Raw genomic sequence first — 23,461 nt, forward strand, 5'->3', positions numbered from 1 at the left:
ATATTTATCCCTCAACCAACATCACTAAAACAGATGATCCGGGTCATTATCACATCACTGTGTGTGGGAACTTGCTGTGCGCAAATTGCCTGCTGCATTTCCCACATTACAACAGTGACCACACTCCAAAAGTACATAATTGGCTGTAAAGCGCTTTGGGATGTCGGGTGGTCGCGAAAGGCGCTATATAAATGCAAGTCTTTTGTTTCGAGCATGTTCCCCTGGCGTATACGGAAATTGACAACACAACATTTTGTTTAAAAAAAAGAGAACTTGGGAACAAAAACTTCAGGACCAGTTGGGTTGTAGTTTATAGAAATGTGTTTTTTTTAAAAAAAACTTTTATTTCTTCGTCATTTTCTCAATTACAGGTACATCGTATTCTGTGGGTACTTACAACGTAACTGGGGGTTAAAGGGCTCAAACATAAACAAAGTTCGAGACACAAATTCAAAACTCACGGCATTCCATGCAAATTATCATACATCATTTTATGCTCTAGAAAACCACGATGGTTTTGCTCAATGAACTGTGACTAAAGCTTTTTAAAAACTAAGAAATAATTTTTTAAATTTTTTTTATAAAACATGACCAGTTTGAGCCTTGTGCCGGGGGGGCTGCTTTAACAAAATCCCCCCCCCGCCCTCCAATGTGTCGGGCTCGCCTTGATCTTGTACAGCCGTCCGCCTCTCCTCTACCCCCCCCCTCGCAAGCGCGCTTGGAATCAATTAAGATGCCGAGAGGATGCTTCCCCTCGCGAGGGAATCTAGAATAGGGGGCATAGTTTCAGAATAAGGGGCCGCCCATTTAAAACTGAGATGAGGAGGAATTTCTTCTCTCAGAGGTTGTAAATCTGTGGAATTCTCTGCCTCAGAGAGCTGTGGAAGCCGGGACATTGAATATATTTAAGGTGGAGATAGACAGATTTTTGAGCGGTAAGGGAGTGAAGGGTTATGGGGAGCGGGCGGGGAAGTGGAGCTGAGTCCATGATCAAATCAGCCGCGATCGTATTAAATGGCGGAGCAGGCTCGAGGGGCCAAATGGCCGACTCCTGCTCCTATTTCTTACGTTAAGACCGAGGCGGATCGCGAAGCTATTTAAACGCACGGAGCTGCAGTGTATTTTAAGAAATGAGAGAACACGAGTGGGCTCAAGTCGGGAATTCTGCGCAACTCAATGTCACCACCCAAAATAATCTTGTAAACCCAACGTCAAAGGGCTTATAACACAGGAAATCTTTGCTTTCCTACATCAGTGTTAACTCATAATCTGTAATTTAAAAAATCGCATGGAATTGACACCTTCCAAACTATTGATTGTAGCCGTGTGGAACGGGGGCACCTGACAATAGGTGACCCTGCTAATTGTATGACCGTACGAACCACTATGTACACAACGTGTTCCCAAAGGGCCCACAACAGAGCAGATGCAACACAAAGAGGAATTTACTGCCACAAGTGTTCCTACAACCCGCGTGAAACTTACTTTCAGGTGAAGGGAACTCCTGGGCAAGTGCTTTCTCACCCCCATCCTCCTGAATGCACCGACTGCACCCCGTCCAAGCGAACCATTCTGGTTTTGTAAACCTGCGCCGTCGAGACTCTTGAGGGAACTGTGGAGGGAGTTCCATCAGCCCGGAGAGAGTAAACGGGGAGAAAGTATCTGCGCTCGCGGCAGGGTGGTGAACCAGAGGGACACAGATTTAAGATCATCGGCAAAGGAACCAGAGGGGGAGACAGAGGATTTACGCAGCGAGTTATGGTCTGGAGTGCACTTGCAAGAAACTTTAAAAAAAAGGGGATTGGATAAATACTTGCAAAAGGAACAAGTTACAGGGCTACGAGGAAATAGGAGGACTAATTGGATAGAAATTTCAAAGGGCCGGCACATCACGATGGGCAGAATGGCCTCCCCCCGTGCTGCGGGATTCTATCCTCATCTTTTACCAGCAGACAGGACCAGGATCTCTGGATTATTTTGTTTCTCCCAGCCCACCACAAGGGCACTGTGAGTTCAACGTAGCTCCCTGGAGCAAGTTAACTCCGCCCAGGCCAGGGACCAGGCCGGACATGTGTAGAATATTGCATCGACTGAATTGCTCCTCTACGTCCCCTATCAGACGCAGCTAGCCTGGAAACCTGCTCCCAGGGCCTTTGGAAAGCGGGGTAGAAGTGAACCAGACTGACTGGTAATTCTCTCACTCTGTATCCATGTGGAGAGGCAGATGCCGACAGGTCCCCAGGAGCCTGATTGAACCGAATGGTGACCTAATTGATGGATGTTTTTGTTAGGCAAGGGTATGAAGGGTTACGGAACCAAGACGGGTAAGACTGAGTTAAGACAGACATCAGCCACAATCTAGTTGAACGGCGGGACAGGCTCGAGGGGCCGAATGGCCTCCCTCCTGTTCCTACAGCTCCTTTGCACACCACATGGACTGCGATGTAACCGGTTTACAGTAAGAGGGGGCGACGAGCGCTGCGGATAATATTGCTGCAAATATGTTGAGCAACACACAACTGGAGGTGTGTGAAGAGCCGGCAGCGTGAACCCTCGTCCTACAACCGTGCAGCGAGGAGCGGAGGTGTCAAAACACATTGGCCAGGGCTATGGGCAGATGATACCACACTCCCCTCGGGGCATCGAGCCCAATTGTGATTCCCCCAGCTCAGACGGCCCTGAATTTTGAACGATTCCTGTCTTGGCACCGAGCCTGCGCATCTTCCTCCCACCGTCAACACTTAACCGGCCCCTTACCCTCTTCAAACAGCCCGTACGTCGACACCTGCCCGTTTCCCCAAGTGGCGTGCGTTTCGTTTTAAGGGGAGAGAAGGAACGATGAGAGTGGAGGAACCCGGGACGACAGCGCTGTGCCCCAGGTGGGGGCACAGCTCTTGTGCCCTGTCGAGGGGCGTGTCGCCACTTGGTTATCGAGTGTCGGTGCCACAGGAGGGAGGGGAGGGGAGGGGAGGGAGGGGAGGGGAGGGGAGCGAGGGAGATCCCAGCCCACACTTTGACATCCTCTGGCTGTATGGGAGCCTGGGCATTGACTGGTAGGAGATGGCTATGGGTTCTTCTCCCCCACCGCGTCCCCCAATCACTTGTCCTGTTGTCAGCCGCAATCCAGTGTGCGCAGCTCAGGGACTTGACCAATTATATATATATATATATATATATAAAAAAAACATAACCTAAGAAACACACTGATCATTATATACATCAATTATGTACAACTGTGGCAAAGTAACAGGAGCAGAGATTAAAAATACATTATACACTCACAGAATATCTGCTTTAGGAAAATACCATATTGCTGCATTTATAGGCTGCCCCTCTAGCCCCTTTGCGGAGACAGGTACAGGCTGAAGGCTCTTCCCGTGAGCGAGTCACTCTCTAAAACTACGCCGAGACTCTGCGTTCACCCCTCCCCTCCCGAGGACTGGGTGGGTGTAAAAATGCCGGCCGGTGACGATGGTAGCAGGGGTCGCGTTGTGCTCGGGCTGTGTACGGCGCGGCCCTTGACTAAACGGGAGCGCTTGATTCTACGTTATACTAAAATAGTTGTGGAGCTGTTACATCATCAGCCCCAAGCAACCAAATTTTAAATTTGATTTAAGTTTACGGTTTAAAAAGTCAGTTTTAATGCCCCTTTAAATAAGGGGGCACTTTACTTATGGTTTCAACTTAAAATAATTGTGTACGGTGCACAAGGGTCGCAGAGTAACGCGCCTCTCCACCCGAGCACACTCTGTCAGATAACTTCCCCGGCTCAAGGAACGCTCACCCGGCGATTAAAGTCCCGGCAAAAACCGGCTTCTTTTTTCTAAATATAAATTGTGCCCCGAAGATCCACCACTATTAACTACAATTATTGACCGGATCGAACAAAATTCAAGATTGATTTCTTTCGCCAGACTTTGCAGGAAAAGCTAAATTTCCTTCGGACAAACTGTTCCCTCGCCCTCCCCTTCGGAAATCACCGACTTTTGCCGCGGGGGGAGGGCCGCGCAGAGGCTGGATGCCCAAAAAAACTTTGTTCTCCACCTGCAAGCTGTGACCGCTGTTTGACTGTGGTGGCCATCAACCATTCCTGACATGTGCGCGCGCACACACTCTTACAGTTCCGCTGTAGGATCGGAAGGTGCAACCCCGGATTCTCCTCTTCCCTGGGGGGGGGGGGTTTAATGCCCAGGGTGACCGCGACACGCCTCGAGCGCTACTTCGCGGCTAACCGGGGGCGCAGATCGCCAATCAGACCCGGAGCCTTTGCGGTCCGTCGGGCTGTGTCACACCAGTTGAGGCATGTGGGCTGCTGAGCCACCGAGCGGGTGGGAGGAGAGGTTTTGCAATTAGCCAGAAGTACTGAACACCCAGTTAACAGCCAAAGTGGGCAGACCCCCCCTGCCCCCAGCAGTACGCAGCTGCCAGGAAGATACTTGGTGCGGTTGAGAATTTGACTCCCTGACATGTTGGCGTTTTGTGTTCATTCCGCCCCCGACCCCTGCCACACTTTAACACTTTAACACTTGGTCCCTGGGTGTCTGTTCATCTGGCAGTGCGTGAGTTCGGGGAAAAACAAAAGCAAAAGATGTAAACTGAAACTTTGCTGAGGGAGGTCGATATTCACAAGCTGCTTTTAACACCGATGGATGCGGGGATGGGGGGAAGAAGGAGCAAGAGCTGAAATGCCATCTTTAGAAGCTTTTCTGTGGACCAGGAAGATTCCAAATTTGATTCTCGGTCTATGTGGAGTTAGCTGATTGGTCGGGAGAGGGGGGGGGAGGAGGGGGAATTGGCAGCGTTACCGGCCCTGGATGCTGCACAACGGGGGGCGCTATGTTAACCCCAACCACCACAGTGTCAGCCCGGTAGCGTGGAAAGATTGAGAGCCGTCAGGATTTGATTCAGTTCGAACCCAGACCCACGAACAGCGGGCAGCGTTGTCAATCTCGGCGGGCCCAAAACCTGATGGCGGTGGAGGCGGCTGCTCAACTCATGAAAACGGCGGGGTTTTAAAATACAATAAAACAGTGCAGCAGCAGCAACAGATCCTGGGGGGAGGGCCTCTCGTGGCCCATGGTCACGGTGATGAGTGGCGATTGCGGACAGGCCCAGCGGGTTAGGAGCTCGCAGCCAGTACAGAGAGGGTGGGGCACAAACGCTGCATTCAGTGGGCAAAGCTGTCCCTCCGCAGACCAACAACCTGTCTACCCCCCCCCCCCCCCTCCCTCGGGTATTCGAGCTCACCACCGTGCCGAAAGGCCGCCGGGAGCCAGAGTGCGATCAGCGTCTGTGGGAGGGTTGGCCCCAGGGAAAGGTGGCCACCGTTTCAGGACAGAGGGAGGGAGATTATTAGGGGGGGGGGGGGGCGCGGTCGGAGGCTAAGATAGCATCCTGGATTTTTCCACCAGTAGCCCCCTGCCCAGACAATTTTGCGAACACCCCGCGGAATAAAGACGCGAGAACGTTTAAACTGGCTGACGGCACAAGCTGCCCCCACCAGGCCAGAGGGATTGAGCATTAAACGGGGGCACATGTCCCCGACACAGACTCGATTCCAGACAGGTTTGCAGTGAGGTTGCCGGACCGTGAACCCAATTGCCCGTGGCGTCGATGTTGGGAGCAGCGTAGGCCGTGAAACACGCCTGCCACTCAGCAACAGCAGTATCTTCTCCCCCCTTCCTTCCCGTCCCCCCCAGATCTGCCCAGTCAAGCGGCAATTCGCGGGCGAGCAAGGTAGCTAAACAACCGAGGAGGGCATCACAGCCGAACCAGACCATGCCACGATACACGAGCGCAGCCCCAGACACACACACATCTCCCTGCAACAATCAGCCCCGGCTAACTCACGACCCTAGCCCCTGGGGCGGTACAATGCTTGGTCACAGGGCGAGGGAGAAATGAGAGAGGTGCTACTCACTGGGGGGGGGGGGGGGGGGGGGGGTGTCGGAGTGCGGCTCGGGCCAAGAGAGACCGCCCGCACGCATTAACAATCGAGGCGCCCGAGATATAAAATCAACTGGAGGAATAATTAATTCTACGTCCTCGAGAAAGAAAAACAAATAAACAAAAAAAAAAAAAACGAGAACCTAGAAATTTGTGGATTGGCGACGAGAGCGGTGGCCATTCCTGGGTCCGGTATTTCAGCGGAGGCGCTAAACCACCCCGGTTAAAAATCGCAGGCTTTCCCCGACACAGCGGAGACGGGAAACACCACAACGGAGCGAGCGCTCGGCCGTCAGTGACACGGTTTAATATAAAACATACATTTTTTGTCTCGTCCGCACGACTCGATGCCCGAATCAGTCCACGCGCCCTAGCCCTCCCTCGCGACCGCTCCCCCCCTCCACCCATCACGTCATCGACCGAGCCCCCGGGTGCGTGGAAAAGAACGGAAAAACTGTACAATTGGGTCGGCGGTGGGGGTGGGCTCTGTTCTTGATGCCGCTCGGCGAGGACCCAATGGAAATGCGGCCGAGCTCGCCCTCCCCGCCCTTTCCTCGAGCTTCACAGGTCGCCGTCGGGGAAGCCGTAGAAAGACTCTGCGTCGCTGTCCGCCTCGAAGAGCCTGGTCAGCAGCTTGGGATCGAAGGGGGCGGGGGCGGCCAGGGCAGGGGCCGGGGTGGCGGGCTCCTCCTGCCGCTCCTCGGGCTTGCCGCTGAGCTCCAGCTGCTCCTGCAGGAAGCTGACCAGCTCATCCTGCAGCTCCACCTTGCGCTGGGCGGAGGCCGGGCCTGGCAGCACGCCGGCCACCAGGAAGGACTGCTGCACCACCTCGCCGTTGGACGCCACGAAGTCAGCCGCCTCCGCCACCCAGTTGAGCAGCGACTGCAGCACGTCGCCGTAGACATCGCGCTCGCACCGCGACTCGCGCGCGTACTCGGCCCAGCGCTTCTGCAGGAAGGTCCGGAACGTCTGGCTGATGCACATGTCGAGGGGCTGCAGGCGCGAGGTGCAACCGCCAGGCACCACCAAGGGCAGCGAGTGGCAGCGGCTCAGCTCGGCGATGAAGTCGTCGGACAGGTGCCGGCGGCAGGAGTCCAGCACCAGCATGCTGGTGTCGTAGCGGGAGCCCACGTGCTGCTGCCACACCTTGGCCAGCCACAGGCCCAGCACCTCGGCCTCGCTGTGGCCCGACTCCTTCACCTCCAGCAGGACGCCGGCCGGCACAGTCAGCCAGGGGGGCAGGCCGCCCCGGGAGAAGATCATGGTGGGCAGCAGTTCGCCGTCGGCCAGGATGGTGAAGACCACCACAAACTGCGGCTGGCCGGTGCCAGTCACCCCCAGGCCCCCAGGGGAGGTCTCGGGACGCCGGAGGGTCTCGGGGTCCAGGAAGATGGGGATCTCGTCCATGTTGCCCACCCGCCTCCGTGGGAAGCCCCTGCCGCCAATCTGCCGCTGGGCGAACTCCACGAAGCCCCGGGCGCTCTCCTCCAGTTCCGGCGGCAGCTGCCGGCCCACCGTGATCTTGGCGTAGGCGATCAGATTGCGCCGCAGCAGGAAGCCCACCGCCCAGAGGCAGGAGTCGGCCAGCGTGCGGCCCTCCGCCCCCGGCAGCTGGGAGAGCCGGTCCAGCAGGGTCTCCTCGGTCAGGGGCAGCTGGCGCTCCCGCTGCACCAGCACCCAGGCCGCTAGCCTCTCCTCGGCCTCGGCCGACAGCAGCGAGGCCTCGCCGCCCACCGTCAGCCGGTCCAGGTGCTGCGCGCACTCGTTGAGCCACTGCTCCACTTGCCCCCGGGACTGGCCGTACAGCTCGGTCGCTGCCTGCATACCGCAGCACAGGGCGTGCAGCACCACCTTGAACTGGTGCTCCGACAGCTCACGCCTCCCGGCCTTGGGCTCCCGGGGCGGGCTCTCGGCGTCGTCCTCTCCCTTGGACAGCTCGCCCTCCTCCTCAATGTAGATGGGGCTCGAGGCCTTCTTGTCCTCCTCAATGTAGATGGGACTCGAGACCTTCTTGTCCTCCTCCGCGATGTAGATGGGGCTCGAGGCCTTCTTGTCCTCCTCAATGTAGATGGGACTCGAGACCTTCTTGTCCTCCTCCGCGATGTAGATGGGGCTCGAGGCCTTCTTGTCCTCCTCAATGTAGATGGGATTCGGGCCCTTGCCATTGTTGCTAGCGGCTTTTAGGACCGGCGGAGGGCTGACGATGGCAGCACGGGAACTGACCTTGGCGTTAATATAGTCGGTGGAGCAGACAGTGCTCAGGCGGACGGTTTTGATCGGTTGGGCCCTGCAACGGAACAAAATGGAATCATTAAAGTTCGAGTCGTGTTTTTCCCTCTTCTGTGCGGCATTTCTGTTCGAGCAGGAGTGCTGCTTCGTAACGTTCAAGCAGAATCCGTTGACCTCATCTGGGATTGAGTGCCGTGTCTGTCTTTCTGGCCCCCACCCCAATCTCTGCAGCCTCTAACAATCAGGAGCAGGAGTCGGCCATTCGGCCCCTCGAGCCTGCTCCGCCATTCAATAAGATCGCTGCTGATCATCGACCTCAACTCCACTTTCCCGCCTGATCCCTCGATTCCCCCAGAGTTCAAAAATCTATCGATCTCAGCCTTGAATATACTCAACGACTGAGCCTCCACAGCCCTCTGGGGCAGAGAATTCCAAAGATTCACCCCCCTCTGAGTGAAGAAATTCCTCCTCATCTCAGTCCTCAATGGTCGACCCCTTATCCTGAGACTGTGTGACCCCCTGGTTCTAGACTCCCCAGCCCGGGGGAAACACCCTCCCTGCATCTACTCTGTCAATCCCCTCAGAATTGTGCATGTTCCAATGAGATCACCTCTCATTCTTCTAAATTCCAGAGAGTATAGGCCCATTCTACTCAATCTCTCCTCATAGGACAGTCCTTTCATCCCAGGAATCAATCTGGTGAACCTTTTGTTGCACTGCCTCCAACAATAAGGGGATAAGGAGGCGGGCAGGAAAGTGGAGCTGAGTCTATGATCGGATCAGCCATGATCGTATTAAATGGCGGAGCAGGCTCGAGGGGCCGTATGGCTGACTCCTGCTCCTATTTCTTATGTTCTTATGTCCTTCCTTAGATAAGGAGACCCAAACTGTGCACAGTACTCCAGGTGTGGTCTCACCAGGACCCTGTGCAATTGTAGCATGACTTCCTTAATCTTGTACTCCAACCCCCTTGCAATAAAGGACACCATGCCATTTGCCTTCCTTTTTGCTTGCTGTACCTGCATGCTAACTTTGCTTGCTGCTTGCACAAGGACCCCCAAATCTCTGTGACCACCAACATCTCAAAGTGTCTCATCATTGAAAAAATATTCTGTTTGTCTATTCTTCCGATCAAAGCGAATAACCTGACATTTTCCCCGCATTAAATTCCATCTGCCACCCGACTGCCCACTCACTGAGTCAGTCTATATCCCTTTGCCGACGCTGGCTGTTCTCCTCACAGCTTGCTCGGCCACTGAAGTACGCATGACCCAGAAACGCCCCCCCCCCACCCCCCCAATCTTCTCGCGTCCTTGTCTGAAGGAGACGACCCACGCTTGGAACACCTGTCCACCAACGGCTGACTTTCCACTTCCCCCGCAACACGATAGCAATCGCGGGGGGAGGGGAGGGTGTGTGATCAATTAACATCCCCCCCCCCCGCCCGCTAACGTTCCCTTTTAGCTGCGCGGTTGCACGCCGCTCTGTACTTCCCGCGAGTCCGGCTCAGCGGCATTTAAATAAGGAAAAAACTTAAAGGGGCCACGTACAACAAAAAAAATTAAAGACAACGCTGTCTCCCCCCCCCTCCCACATTGCAATAGCTCTGTCCAGCCAGCATCCCCCTCCGGCCCCACGATCCTATTGATGGGACTTTGAGCAACCTTAAGAGCTTGTGGTATATTCCCCGAAGGCAACATTAACTTTCCAACGTGTACTTACTGGGCGACAACAGGCTTGACTTTACAGACGGGTGGACCTACAGAAGGAGAGACGCATTCAGAGATTAGATAGGTTCTGCACGGACCAAAATGTTTTCTAAATGCATTCAGCGAATCGCACAGAAACGATAGCACAGCCTCCTACACCGACATGGCACCAGCTTTTCACGAGGGCCACCTGCTCTAATCCCATTCCCCGCCTAGAAGGACAAGGGCAGAAGGCGCATGGGAACATCACTACCTCCACGTTCCAGAGTCACAAAACCCACCCAGGCTTTGAAATATATCGGCCGTCCCTTCATCGTCGCTGGGTCACAATCCTGGAACTCCCTCCCGAACAGCACTGTGGGAGCACCTTCACCATACAGACTGCAGCGGTTCAAGAAGGCGGCTCACCACCACCTTCTCAAGGGGCGATTAGGGATGGGCAATAAATGCCGGCCTTGCCAGTGACGCACACATCCCAGGAACAAACACAAGAAATGATGGGCAGCGCAGCAAGTTGGTGGTGTGGGGGGCATCGTGGGGTGGGATTGAAGTTGGATGCATATCTGCCCATCTGCCATCACTCATGCAGCACCAGTTAATCCAGTCTATGCATTTGCCTGTGACATCCTTGCAAACATCTCGAGCATATTGTCCACAGGTCCAACTGTCGAGGGGACAGGTCCAGGACAGACTTTTGGATTGAGGGCGAGATATTAGCTATGAGGAAGGATTGGAACGGCTGGGGTCATTTCCTTTGGAACAGAAGAGGCCGAGGGGAGATTGAATTGAGGTGTATACAGCCATAGCTCATGGAGGGAGTGAGTGTTGAAGGTGGTGGGTAGCGTGCTGATCGAGCGGGGCTGCTTTGTCCTGGATGGTGTCGAGCTTCTCGAGTGTTGTTGGAGCTGCAACTCATCCAGGCAAGTGGGGAGTGTTCCATCACACTCCTGACTTGTGTCCTGTCGATGGTGGAAAGGCTTTGGGGAGTCAGGAGGTGAGACACTCGCCGTAGAATACCCAGCCTCTGACCCGCTCTTGTGGCCACAGTATTTATGTGGCTGGTCCAGTTAAGTGTCTGTTTAATGGTGACCCCCAGGATGTTGATGGCGGGGGATTTGGCGATGGTAATGCCGTTGAATGTCAAGGGGAGGTGGTTAGACTCTGGCTTGTTGGAGACGGTCATTGCCTGGCACTTGTGTGGTGCCAATGTTACTCGCCACTTATCAGCCCAAGCCTGGATGTTGCCGAACAGCACCTTCACCACACGGGACTGCTGCAGTTCAAGGCAGCGGCTCACCACCACCTTCTCACGGGGCAGTTAGACACCGGCTGCAGAATAGCCAGCCTCGGAGCTGCTCGCGTCCTCGCCAGGCTGGGTGTGGTGTATTCCTACCTGGACTTTCAGCCTTTCTCTCCTGTTCAGCTCCGGATGTCTGGACAGCTCTCGGCTCCTCCTCCTCTTCGCTGGCAAAGTCAACGGAAGCGAGCCACGACTCGCAATCCAGCGCAGCCTCCTCCGCCGCCAGCGCAGCCTCCGCTTCGCGGGCTTTCCTCTGACGCTCCCCTTTACACAACAATGGGAGGCAGGTAAACTTAAAAACTGCAGGTGGGGGGGTTAATAAAGAGGCAGAGAGAGAGGGGGAGACAGGGAAAGGAAAAGAGAAAGGACGAGAGAGACCTGGGGGGGGTGAAAGAAAGAGAGGGGGGGGGGGGAGAGAGAGGGGGGGGGAAAGAGGAGAGAGGGGGGGGGGAAGAGGAGAGAGGGGGGGGGAAGAGGAGAGGGGGGGGAAAGAGGAGGGGGGGGGGAAAGAGGAGGGGGGGGGGAAAGAGGAGAGAGGGGGGGAAGAGGAGAGAGGGGGGGAAAGAGGAGAGAGGGGGGGAAAGAGGAGAGGGGGGGGAAGAGGAGAGAGGGGGGGAAGAGGAGAGAGGGGGGGGAAAGAGGAGAGAGGGGGGGGAAAGAGGAGAGAGGGGGGGGGAAAGAGGAGAGGGGGAAAAGAGGAGAGGGGGGAAAGAGGAGAGAGGGGGGGAAGAGGAGAGAGGGGGAGGGAAAGAGGAGAGAGGGGGGGGGAAGAGAGGGGGGGGAAGAGGAGCGGGGGGGAAGAGGAGCGGGGGGGAAGAGGAGCGGGGGGGAAGAGGAGCGGGGGGGAAGAGGAGCGGGGGGGAAGAGGAGCGGGGGGGAAGAGGAGCGGGGGGGAAGAGGAGCGGGGGGGAAGAGGAGCGGGGGGGAAGAGGAGCGGGGGGGAAGAGGAGCGGGGGGGAAGAGGAGCGGGGGGGAAGAGGAGCGGGGGGGAAGAGGAGCGGGGGGGAAGAGGAGCGGGGGGGAAGAGGAGCGGGGGGGAAGAGGAGCGGGGGGGAAGAGGAGCGGGGGGGAAGAGGAGCGGGGGGGAAGAGGAGCGGGGGGGAAGAGGAGCGGGGGGGAAGAGGAGCGGGGGGGAAGAGGAGCGGGGGGGAAGAGGAGCGGGGGGGAAGAGGAGCGGGGGGGCGGGGGGGGAAGAGGAGCGGGGGGGCGGGGGGAAAGAGGAGCGGGGGGGCGGGGGGAAAGAGGAGCGGGGGGGCGGGGGGAAAGAGGAGCGGGGGGGCGGGGGGAAAGAGGAGCGGGGGGGCGGGGGGAAAGAGGGGCGGGGGGGCGGGGGGAAAGAGGGGCGGGGGGGCGGGGGGAAAGAGGAGCGGGGGGGCGGGGGGAAAGAGGAGCGGGGGGGCGGGGGGAAAGAGGAGCGGGGGGGCGGGGGGAAAGAGGAGCGGGGGGGCGGGGGGAAAGAGGAGCGGGGGGGCGGGGGGAAAGAGGAGCGGGGGGGCGGGGGGAAAGAGGAGCGGGGGGGCGGGGGGAAAGAGGAGCGGGGGGGCGGGGGGAAAGAGGAGCGGGGGGGCGGGGGGAAAGAGGAGCGGGGGGGCGGGGGGAAAGAGGAGCGGGGGGGCGGGGGGAAAGAGGAGCGGGGGGGCGGGGGGAAAGAGGAGCGGGGGGGCGGGGGGAAAGAGGAGCGGGGGGGCGGGGGGAAAGAGGAGCGGGGGGGCGGGGGGAAAGAGGAGCGGGGGGGCGGGGGGAAAGAGGAGCGGGGGGGCGGGGGGAAAGAGGAGCGGGGGGGCGGGGGGAAAGAGGAGCGGGGGGGCGGGGGGAAAGAGGAGCGGGGGGGCGGGGGGAAAGAGGAGCGGGGGGGCGGGGGGAAAGAGGAGCGGGGGGGCGGGGGGAAAGAGGAGCGGGGGGGCGGGGGGAAAGAGGAGCGGGGGGGAAGAGGAGCGGGGGGGAAGAGGAGCGGGGGGGAAGAGGAGCGGGGGGGAAGAGGAGCGGGGGGGAAGAGGAGCGGGGGGGAAGAGGAGCGGGGGGGAAGAGGAGCGGGGGGGAAGAGGAGCGGGGGGGAAGAGGAGCGGGGGGGAAGAGGAGCGGGGGGGAAGAGGAGCGGGGGGGAAGAGGAGCGGGGGGGAAGAGGAGCGGGGGGGAAGAGGAGCGGGGGGGAAGAGGAGCGGGGGGGAAGAGGAGCGGGGGGGAAGAGGAGCGGGGGGGAAGAGGAGCGGGGGGGAAGAGGAGCGGGGGGGAAGAGGAGCGGGGGGGAAGAGGAGCGGGGGGAAGAGGAGCGGGGGGGAAGAGGAGCGGGGGGGCGGGGGGAAGAGGAGCGGGGGGGCGGGGGGAAAGAGGAGCGGGGGGGCGGGGGGAAAGAGGAGCGGGGGGGCGGGGGGAAAGAGGAGCGGGGGGGCGGGGGGAAAGAGGAGCGGGGGGCGGGGGGAAAGAGGAGCGGGGGGCGGGGGGAAAGAGGAGCGGGGGGGCGGGGGGAAAGAGGAGCGGGGGGGCGGGGGGAAAGAGGAGCGGGGGGGCGGGGGGGAAAGAGGAGCGGGGGGGCGGGGGGAAAGAGGAGCGGGGGGGCGGGGGGAAAGAGAGCGGGGGGCGGGGGGAAAGAGGAGCGGGGGGGCGGGGGGAAAGAGGAGCGGGGGGGCGGGGGGAAAGAGGAGCGGGGGGGCGGGGGGAAAGAGGAGCGGGGGGGCGGGGGGAAAGAGGAGCGGGGGGGCGGGGGGAAAGAGGAGCGGGGGGGCGGGGGGAAAGAGGAGCGGGGGGGCGGGGGGAAAGAGGAGCGGGGGGGCGGGGGGAAAGAGGAGCGGGGGGGCGGGGGGAAAGAGGAGCGGGGGGCGGGGGGAAAGAGGAGCGGGGGGGCGGGGGGAAAGAGGAGCGGGGGGAAAGAGGAGCGGGGGGCGGGGGGAAAGAGGAGCGGGGGGGGAAAGAGGAGCGGGGGGGGGGGAAAGAGGAGCGGGGGGGGGGGGAAAGAGGAGCGGGGGGGGGGGGGAAAAGAGGAGCGGGGGGGGGGAAAGAGGAGCGGGGGGGGGAAAGAGGAGCGGGGGGGGGGAAAGAGGAGCGGGGGGGGGGAAAGAGGAGCGGGGGGGGAAAGAGGAGCGGGGGGGGAAAGAGGAGCGGGGGGGGGAAAGAGGAGCGGGGGGGGAAAGAGGAGCGGGGGGGGGAAAGAGGAGCGGGGGGGGGGAAAGAGGAGCGGGGGGGGGAAAGAGGAGCGGGGGGGGAAAGAGGAGCGGGGGGGGGAAAGAGGAGCGGGGGGGGGAAAGAGGAGCGGGGGGGGAAAGAGGAGCGGGGGGGGGAAAGAGGAGCGGGGGGGGGGGGGAGGAGCGGGGGGGGGGAAAGAGGAGCGGGGGGGGAAAGAGGAGCGGGGGGGGAAAGAGGAGCGGGGGGGGGGAAAGAGGAGCGGGGGGGGGGGAGGAGCGGGGGGGGGGAAAGAGGAGCGGGGGGGGGGAAGAGGAGCGGGGGGGGGAAAGAGGAGCGGGGGGGGGAAAGAGGAGCGGGGGGGGGGAAAGAGGAGCGGGGGGGGGGAAAGAGGAGCGGGGGGGGGGGAAAGAGGAGCGGGGGGGGGGGGAAAGAGGAGCGGGGGGGGGAAAAGAGGAGCGGGGGGGGGGAAAGAGGAGCGGGGGGGGGGAAAGAGGAGCGGGGGGGGGAAAGAGGAGCGGGGGGGGGAAAGAGGAGCGGGGGGGGGAAAGAGGAGCGGGGGGGGGAAAGAGGAGCGGGGGGGGGGGAAAGAGGAGCGGGGGGGGGAAAGAGGAGCGGGGGGGGGAAAGAGGAGCGGGGGGGGGAAAGAGGAGCGGGGGGGGGGAAAGAGGAGCGGGGGGGGGGAAAGAGGAGCGGGGGGGGGAAAGAGGAGCGGGGGGGGGAAAGAGGAGCGGGGGGGGGAAAGAGGAGCGGGGGGGGAAAGAGGAGCGGGGGGGGGAAAGAGGAGCGGGGGGGGGAAAGAGGAGCGGGGGGGGGAAAGAGGAGCGGGGGGGGGAAAGAGGAGCGGGGGGGGGAAAGAGGAGCGGGGGGGGGAAAGAGGAGCGGGGGGGGGAAAGAGGAGCGGGGGGGGGGAAAGAGGAGCGGGGGGGGGGAAAGAGGAGCGGGGGGGGGGAAAGAGGAGCGGGGGGGGGAAAGAGGAGCGGGGGGGGGGGAAAGAGGAGCGGGGGGGGGGGAAAGAGGAGCGGGGGGGGGGGAAAGAGGAGCGGGGGGGGAAAGAGGAGCGGGGGGGAAAGAGGAGCGGGGGGGGGAAAGAGGAGCGGGGGGGGGAAAGAGGAGCGGGGGGGGGGGAAGAGGAGAAAGGAGGGAGAAGGGAGAGAGAGGGGGTGAAGGGAAAGAAGGGGTGGAGAGAGAGAGAGAGAGGGGGTGGGAGAGAGAGGGGGGGGAGAGAGAGAGGGGGGAGAGAGAGAGAGGGGGGAGAGAGAGAGGGGGGGGAAGAGAGAGAGCGGGGGGGGAAGAGAGAGAGGGGGGGGAGAGAGAGGAGGGGGGAGAGAGAGGGGGGGGGAAGAGAGAGGGGGGGGGAAGAGAGAGGGGGGGGGAGAGAGGGGGGGAAGAGAGAGAGGGGGGGAAGAGAGAGAGGGGGGGGAAGAGAGAGGGGGGGGGAGAGAGAAGGGGGGGAGAGAGAGAAGGGGGGAGGGAGAGAGAGAAGGGAGGAGAGAGAGAGAGAAGGGAGGAGAGAGAGAGAGAGAAGGGGAGAGAGAGAGAGAAGGGGGAGAGAGAGAGAAGGGGGGGAAGAGGGGGAGGGGAGGAAAGAGAGAGAGAGAGAGAAAAAGAGGGAGAGAGAGAGTGAGAGAAAGAAAGAAAGAAAGAAAGAAAGAAAGAAAGAAAGAAAGAAAGAAAGAAAGAAAGAAAGAAAGAGAAAAAAAAGAGAAAAAACATAGAAAATAGGTGCAGGAGCAGGCCATTCGGCCCCTCGAGCCTGCACCAACATTCAATATGATCATGGCTGATCATGCAACTTCAGTACCCCTTTCCTGCTTTCTCTCCATACCCCTTGATCCCTTTAGTCGTAAGGGCCACATCGAACTCCCTCTTAAATATATCCAATGAACTGGCATCAACAACTTTCTGCAGTAGAGAATTCCACAGGTTGACAACTCTGAGTGAAGAAGTTTCTCCTCATCGCGGTCCTAAATGGCCTACCCCTTATCCTAAGACTGTGACCCCTGGTTCTGGACTTCCCCATCATCGGGAACATTGTTCCTGCATCTAACCTGTCCAATCCCGTCAGAATCTTGTTTGTTTCTATGAGATCCCCTCTCATCCTTCTAAACTCCAGTGTATAAAGGCTCAGTTGATCCAGTTTCTCCTCATATGTCAGTCCAGCCATCCCGGGAATCAGACTGGTGAACCTGCGCTGCACTCCCTCAACAGCAAGAAAGTCCTTCCTCAGATTAGGAGACCAAAACTGAACACAATATTCCAGGTGAGGTCTCACAAAGGCCCTGTACAACTGCAGTAAGACCTCCCTGTTCCGATACCCAAATCCTCTCGCTATGAAGGCCAACATACCATTTGCCTTCTTCACCGCCTGCTGTACCTACCTGTATGCCAACTTTCAATGACTGATGTACCATGACACCCAGGTCTCGTTGCACCTCCCCTTTTCCTAATCTGCTACCATTCAAATAATATTCTGTCTGCGTTTTTGTCCCCAATGTGGATAACCTTACATTTATCCACATTATACTGTATCTGCCATGCATTTGCCCACTCACCTAACCTGCCTAAGTCACCCTGCAGCCTCTTAGCATCCCCCTCACAGCTCACACTGCCATCCAGTTTAGTGTCATCTGCAAACTTGGAGATATTACACTCAATTCCTTCATCCAAATCATTAATGTATATTGTAAAGAGCTGGGGTCCCAGCATTGAGCCCTGCGGCACACCACTAGTCACTGCCTGCCATTCTGAAAAGGACCTGTTTATCCCGACACTCTGCTTCCTGTCTGCCAACCAGTTCTCTATCCACGTCAGTACATTACCCCCAATACCATGTGCTTTGATTTTGCACAACAATCTCTTATGTGGGACCTTGTCAAAAGCCTTTTGAAAGTCCACATCCACTGGTTCTCCCTTGCCCACTCTATTAGTTACATCCTCAAAAAATTCCAGAAGATTTATCAAGCATGATTTCCCTTACATAAATTGGACCGATTGATAGAGAATTCAAACAGGCTGCATTTAGACAGGCTGTGAAAATTCACAGACAAGTCAGAGATGCTACGTGAGTGGTAGCATGTTGCATTGAGGCATCAATCAACTTGACATTTTAGGATCCTTGGGTAGCGAGCCAATTAAAAGGTTACAAGACTATTAATTGAGCCAATAAGGTCAAAGAAGGCGAGTTCTTTTCTGTAAATTGATCCAGGTATAAGTACAGCCATTTTGACCATGTGGTGCCAGAAGAACAAAAACCTGACTTAAAGCCAAGAACTTGTTATTGCTCTCTGCCAAGATTAAAAAGTTAAAACTACAATCGGAGTTCGTATTTCATTGGAAATTAAGAGATCTAACAATTTTGGCGTCACGAACACGATCGCTGAGGAAAGAAACTGAATTTTGGACATCGGACCGACATATTGAGGTAAGGACTCCTCTTTATAGAAGTCCTCGGTCAAAAGTCTAAATTCGCCTCTCCTTCTACGCGATTCCGAAAGCCTCCGGTTTGCGAACCCTCCGGTTGGTAGTCGGTTCGAGGTCCCATAGACGTCTAAACTTCGGCGGTGTGTTAGTTAATTAATCACCGACCTATTGATCGGCTAAAAGCCTACGACTCGAGCCCCCAGGAAAGAAATGGCAGCAGGAGATAAGAACAAAGAATTGCCTACAACTGTTAAAGGTGGGCAGGCACCACCTGAAGTTTCGCTAGATTTAATTCTCGAACAGTTGAAAGAATACATAGAGCAACAATTCAACTTATCTAACACCTGTATTAAGATCGAACAAAAGTACGGAACCTCCAAAGGACAATGGTCCTTGGACGAGATTAAAAGGGTCTGGGGAAAAACGACCCGTATGGAAAATATAGAGCGAACTAGATGGTCCCTAGCGGTTATGGGCCAGATCCGAAACCGGAATGAAATTATAATGCGTTCCCAACATGAGCGAGAACTGACCAGTACAAAGGATCAATTGCAAGCTGTTTGTGCACAGCTGCGACAGAAAAAGCTTGAACTTGAAAAGCTGGAAGCGGAAGTTCAAGATCTTAAAGGTGAAATTAAAGAATGGAAAAAATCATTAGATCAAGAGACAGTAATAGGAAAAGGAAAATGTATTGGTCAATTCCCAGGGTATCCATGTTTGGATAAATTAAAAGCGCAAACCCGAAGACACGACCGAGGAATAGATACGGTTTCTGAATCCTCCGACAATACAGTGTCGGAGGATGAAGAAGAATTAGGGGTGCGCTTTGCCCCGTTTAAAAAAAGACGAGTTGTAGTCAAATCAGAAGAGACTGCGGATGAGGGCGGAACCAAAAAAACGAAGAGAAGGCTGTATGAAAAATACTTAATTCATGATCCGGCAGACCCAGAGAAAATTGATAAATGGTCCAAGGAATTACCCAATCCAAAGAAAGGGGGAGTAAAAACGTGGGACCAATTGGACCGCTTAAGAAATATATATCAACTTCATCCCTGGGACGGAGTGCAAATTTTGACCATAATGGTGCCAAAAACACAGGGAAGAAAATTGCACGACAAGGTAGAAGAAGCTTTGGGGCAGGATGAGCAAGAATTAGACGCAGGATGGGAGGCGATTAAACACTGGCTGCAAGCCTTCAGTCCAGCTAAGACAGACTGGGGAAAAATTGCAGCCTGCCAACAGAAAGGAACAGAGGAGGTCCTGGAGTATGACGAGCGGTTTAGATGCACGTGGCTAGAACATTCGGGTATGAATAATACGGATGAGGAAATGGATGAACAAGTGTTTGAATCCCGAAAAGCAGCTTTCGTGGCAGGTCTAAAGCCAGAACTGTCCAAAATGCTGAAGGTAGTGTTACCGGACTGGGAAGGTAGAGGAACTACCTTTGCAGCATTGGTGGATCGATGTAACCAATTAGATCGGGATATGGAAGCTAAAGTCCGAGCTGTACAGGCTATGGGATGGAAATCCCAGGATTCCGATAAACAGTTATCAGGAAACTTACCCGGAAAATGTCATTATTGTGGGAAAGGTGGTCACTGGGCCAAGACGTGCAGGGCAAAACAGAAAGCTCGTGGCTGGGGAAGAGGACGCAGCCAGGAATACAATTCAGCCAACAAGCCAGGCTTGTCACAAAATAACGACCTCATAGAAGCATTTAAGCAACTGACAATACAACAACAGAAGGAGTTACTTGGGATAGCAAAAAATGATTAGAGCCCACGCTGGCCCCCCTCCTCGCACTAATACAACAGAGGGGAGATGGGCTATATATAACTGAGGGTGGGCGATAAGGATGTGGACTGTCTTTTAGACACAGGGGCGGAATTAACATGCTTACCCCTACAATATGGAGACTTTTTGCCGTTGGATGGTAGGGCACATACAGCCTATGGAGTTGGGGGCCATAAAATGGAAATTATAGGGCTGGGTCCACATCCACACGCCGGTCTGGATAGGCCCAGTAGATCAACTCCTTTTGGGAATGGATGTTCTAATCCAAGTAGATTCATCGTTGCATTTCGAGGATGGTCGGGTGACATGGTCAATTAGAACTTTGAAGAAAGAAGAATTGAAGGAACACCCGATATGGGCTAAAGATAAGAACGATTGTGGTCTACTCCAGATGGAGCCTGCGTCATTTACCGGGACCAAGCCTCCATGCACTAAACAGTATCCCATCAGTCCAACTGCCATCGCGGGAATCTTACCGGTTATTCAGCAATTGGAGAAACAAGGGGTGCTTATTAAAACGCATAGCTCCTCCAATAGCCCCGTGTGGCCGGTACAGAAATCTAATGAGACTTGGCGTTTGACTGTCGATTATAGGAAAGCTAACCAGTGTATTGATCAAAAAGCTCCTTTGGTCGCAGATCCCTCCACCATTTTTAATGCCCTCAAACCGGAACATAAATATTTCTCGGTTATCGATATGGCCAACGGATTTTGGTCGGTGCCTCTGGCACCGGAGGTTCGACAGTGGTTTGCTTTCACTGTCCAAGGACAACAGTATACTTGGACCCGGTTACCGCAGGGTTTCCACAACAGCCCTACGGTATTCCACATGGCTTTACAAAGCCATTTGCGAGAATTACCTCTCCTGTCATCCACAGTCATCCAATATGTAGACGATATCCTGCTAGCTTCAAACACGGAAGAACAGCATGTACAAGATTTACGAGCTTTGCTGGATCACCTTCGGCTGAAAGGACATAAAGCCAGCATCGACAAAGCACAAATATCCCAAGAAGAGGTTGTATACCTGGGACAAAAGATTTCACAAGGAAAGAGAGAACTTACCCAGAATAGAACTGCAGCCATTCGGGCTGCTAAAAAACGCACCACTATTCAGGAACTAAGGTCTTTTTTGGGATTGTGTAACTTTAACAGAAATTGGATTGACTCCTTCACACAGCTTGCTCAGCCATTGAATGATATTTTAAAGGGGAAACGTGCCTCTAAAGAAGCCATCACCCTCACTAAGGAACAGCAAGAGGCCTTCCTGAGTTTGAAAAAGGCTTTGTGTTCGGCACCGGCTCTGGGAATCCCTGACAGTGGTAAGCCATTTACCCTGTTTGTCCATGAGAAAGAAGGATATATGACAGCTATACTGACACAAGAACACATGGGGATCGGCAAAGACCTATTGGCTATTATTCGGCAAAACTGGATGCGGTAGCCCTCGGATGGGGAAGTTGCCTAAGGGCCATGGAAGCTACATGTTGAGCGGTAATGATCACTGCGGGTCTAGTCCTCGACCAAAAGCTGATTGTCAAGTGTCCCCACACCGTACATGCTTTGCTGTCTATGAATAGAATGTCTCAGGTGACGGCAGCAAGATGGACCCGCTGGACAGCAGTTTTGGAAGCTCCTAATCTCCATATCGTCCGGGCCAGCCTGGTTAATCCCGCAACTATGTCAGAATCAAGGGAGCAAGAGGGGGGAGAATGTGAAGAGCATGACTGCGTGGAGATTTTAAAAGAAACAGAAGAAGCAGCCTTAGCAGCAGAGGAGCCTCTGCACAACCCAGGCCTCATCCTGTTTACAGATGGTTCCTCCTTTGTTGACAATGGTACCAGAAAAGCAGGATGGGCAGTTACAACCTTATATGAGGTAGTGGCAAAAGGATGTTTACCCTCAGGAACGTCAACACAACAGGCCGAGTTACGGGCCCTGTCAGAAGCATGTCGAATAGCAGAAGGACAAACAGCTAATGTCTGCACAGATTCGCGTTGTGCTTTTGGAGTCGCTCACGACTTTGGTCTGTTATGGCGGAAAAGAGGATTCCTCACTGCTGCTGGTACACCTATCCGAATGGAAAAGAAGTCAGAGACTTACTGGAGGCCATACAATTACCTCAAGAAGTGTCCATCCTGAAGTGTAAGGCCCATACCAAGGAAAATACCACAGAAGCTCAGGGAAATGCCCTAGCCGACCAGGCAGCTAAAGATGCCGCCTCACAGGGCGTTCCTCCAGAAGAACCAACACAGATGTGCAGATTGAAAGCACTCAGGACTCTGACACGAGACCTTCAAACAATGCAAGGCGAGTGCTCCCAAGAGGAAAAATGGACATGGATTGAGGCAGGAATTAAGCTATGTGAAGATGGTGTCTGGAGACAAAGAGTTACCGACAAGCCAGTCGCGCCACAAGCGCTTATGCCTTTTTTAACCCAACAGATCCACTCGTGGGGACACTTGGCCTCACAACAGATGACGGCACGGTTCCAGAAAAGCTGGTGGGGTCGGGGATTTAAAAAAACATGCCCAGCTGGTAACAGACCGCTGTGTGGTCTGCCAGAAAAATTATTCTGGACCCATCACGGTAATGCCCCAACTGAGGCCCCCTGCCCCTGTCGGACCATTCCAGCATCTGCAGGTTGATTATATATCTCTTCCTTCATGCCAAGGATACACTAACATTCTTGTCATGGTCGACAGATTCTCTAGATGGGTAGAAGCTGTCCCAACTAAAAGAGCCACAGCCAATCACACTGCAAAGGTCTTGTGTAAGGATTACATTCCCCGATGGGGAGTCCCGAGTAGCATTGACTCAGATCAGTGAACACACTTCACAGGTGCTGTCTGCCAAGAAGTCTGTAGGTTACTGAACATTACGTGGGATTTACACTGTCCTTATCATCCACAATCATCAGGACAAGTAGAGCGAATGAATCGAACTCTGAAACAACGGCTTGACAAATATCACCAAGAAGGAACACCATGGCCCCAGGCACTACCAATAGTGCTATGTAGCATTAGGGCAACCCCGAACAGAACTACAGGTCTCAGCCTATTTGAAATTATAACAGGAAGACCCATGTCGCTGCCAGGAACTATCAATTTACGGAAAGCTGATGTTCACTTAATGAGTGACACTTTGTTATCATACTGTCAGAACTTAACCAATGCTATTAGTTCTGTTTCCCGACAGGTATCGGCAGCTTGGGGTAATCCACCCGAAGGAGGACACGACATCATCCCGGGAGTCTGGGTGTATGTGAAAAAGTTGCATAAAGAACCTTTGGGTGCCAAGTGGGAGGGACCTTATCAAGTGTTATTGACCACCCAGGCAGCTGTTAAAAGTCCAAGGAAAGAAAGCCTGGATCCTCGCTTCACACGTTAAACGAGCACCCGTAACTGAAGCTGAAATCTAATAAGGACAATTACTTTTTGCGAAAATGTATAAATTTACTGTATTATTGATTGTAGGTATCCTAGGCATAGGCCTACTTCTTACTAGCCGACCTTCTGCACCAAAGGGAAATAGTAGGGTAGCAAGGGAATTACATGTAAATACCTTTTTATATATGTCATACATTTATGCCAAACAAGGTAACATTTCTAGTTGTTGGGTGTGTGCGCATATTCCTATTCACTCAAAGGGAGGGATTCCCTTGAGGCCAGTTCCCTTGAATATCTCGGAAATGGCTGAGTGGATAATTAATCAAAACAAAACAGGCAATGCGTTTCAGGATACGGAAAACTGGGCACGTAAATGGAAGTCAGCAGGTTACAATCTGACTACCTTTGAAGGGGGATACCAACCGTGGTACAATAATTCCAAACGGCCCCCATTTTTTGTTATCACTAATACAACGGGAATAGGAAGACTGGGGGAATCGGTCTGTCTGATTAGAAACATCAAAGGAGGCCAAAATATGGGGTATAGTAACTGC

The 23,461-nt window shown here is 55.5% G+C and overlaps 1 protein-coding gene across 7 annotated transcripts in view; it reads right to left on the reverse strand.

Moving 5' to 3' along the window:
- Window positions 1-303: 303 nt before the first annotated feature.
- The window catches only part of pogzb (pogo transposable element derived with ZNF domain b), a 108,989-nt gene continuing 85,831 nt past the window's right edge, over window positions 304-23,461 (reverse strand). For all 7 annotated transcript variants that reach the window (XM_070868612.1, XM_070868617.1, XM_070868616.1 and 4 more), the window contains exons 18-20: window positions 11,278-11,448; window positions 9,898-9,934; window positions 304-8,233 (exon numbers count right to left, since the gene is read on the reverse strand). In XM_070868612.1, the coding sequence (XP_070724713.1) occupies window positions 6,508-8,233; window positions 9,898-9,934; window positions 11,278-11,448 (1,934 nt within the window). In that variant the 3' untranslated portion in view covers window positions 304-6,507. The remainder of the gene's footprint in view (window positions 8,234-9,897; window positions 9,935-11,277; window positions 11,449-23,461) is intronic.

The sequence above is a fragment of the Pristiophorus japonicus genome, chromosome 30, assembly GCF_044704955.1.
Source record: "Pristiophorus japonicus isolate sPriJap1 chromosome 30, sPriJap1.hap1, whole genome shotgun sequence".
Lineage (NCBI taxonomy): Eukaryota > Metazoa > Chordata > Chondrichthyes > Pristiophoridae > Pristiophorus > Pristiophorus japonicus.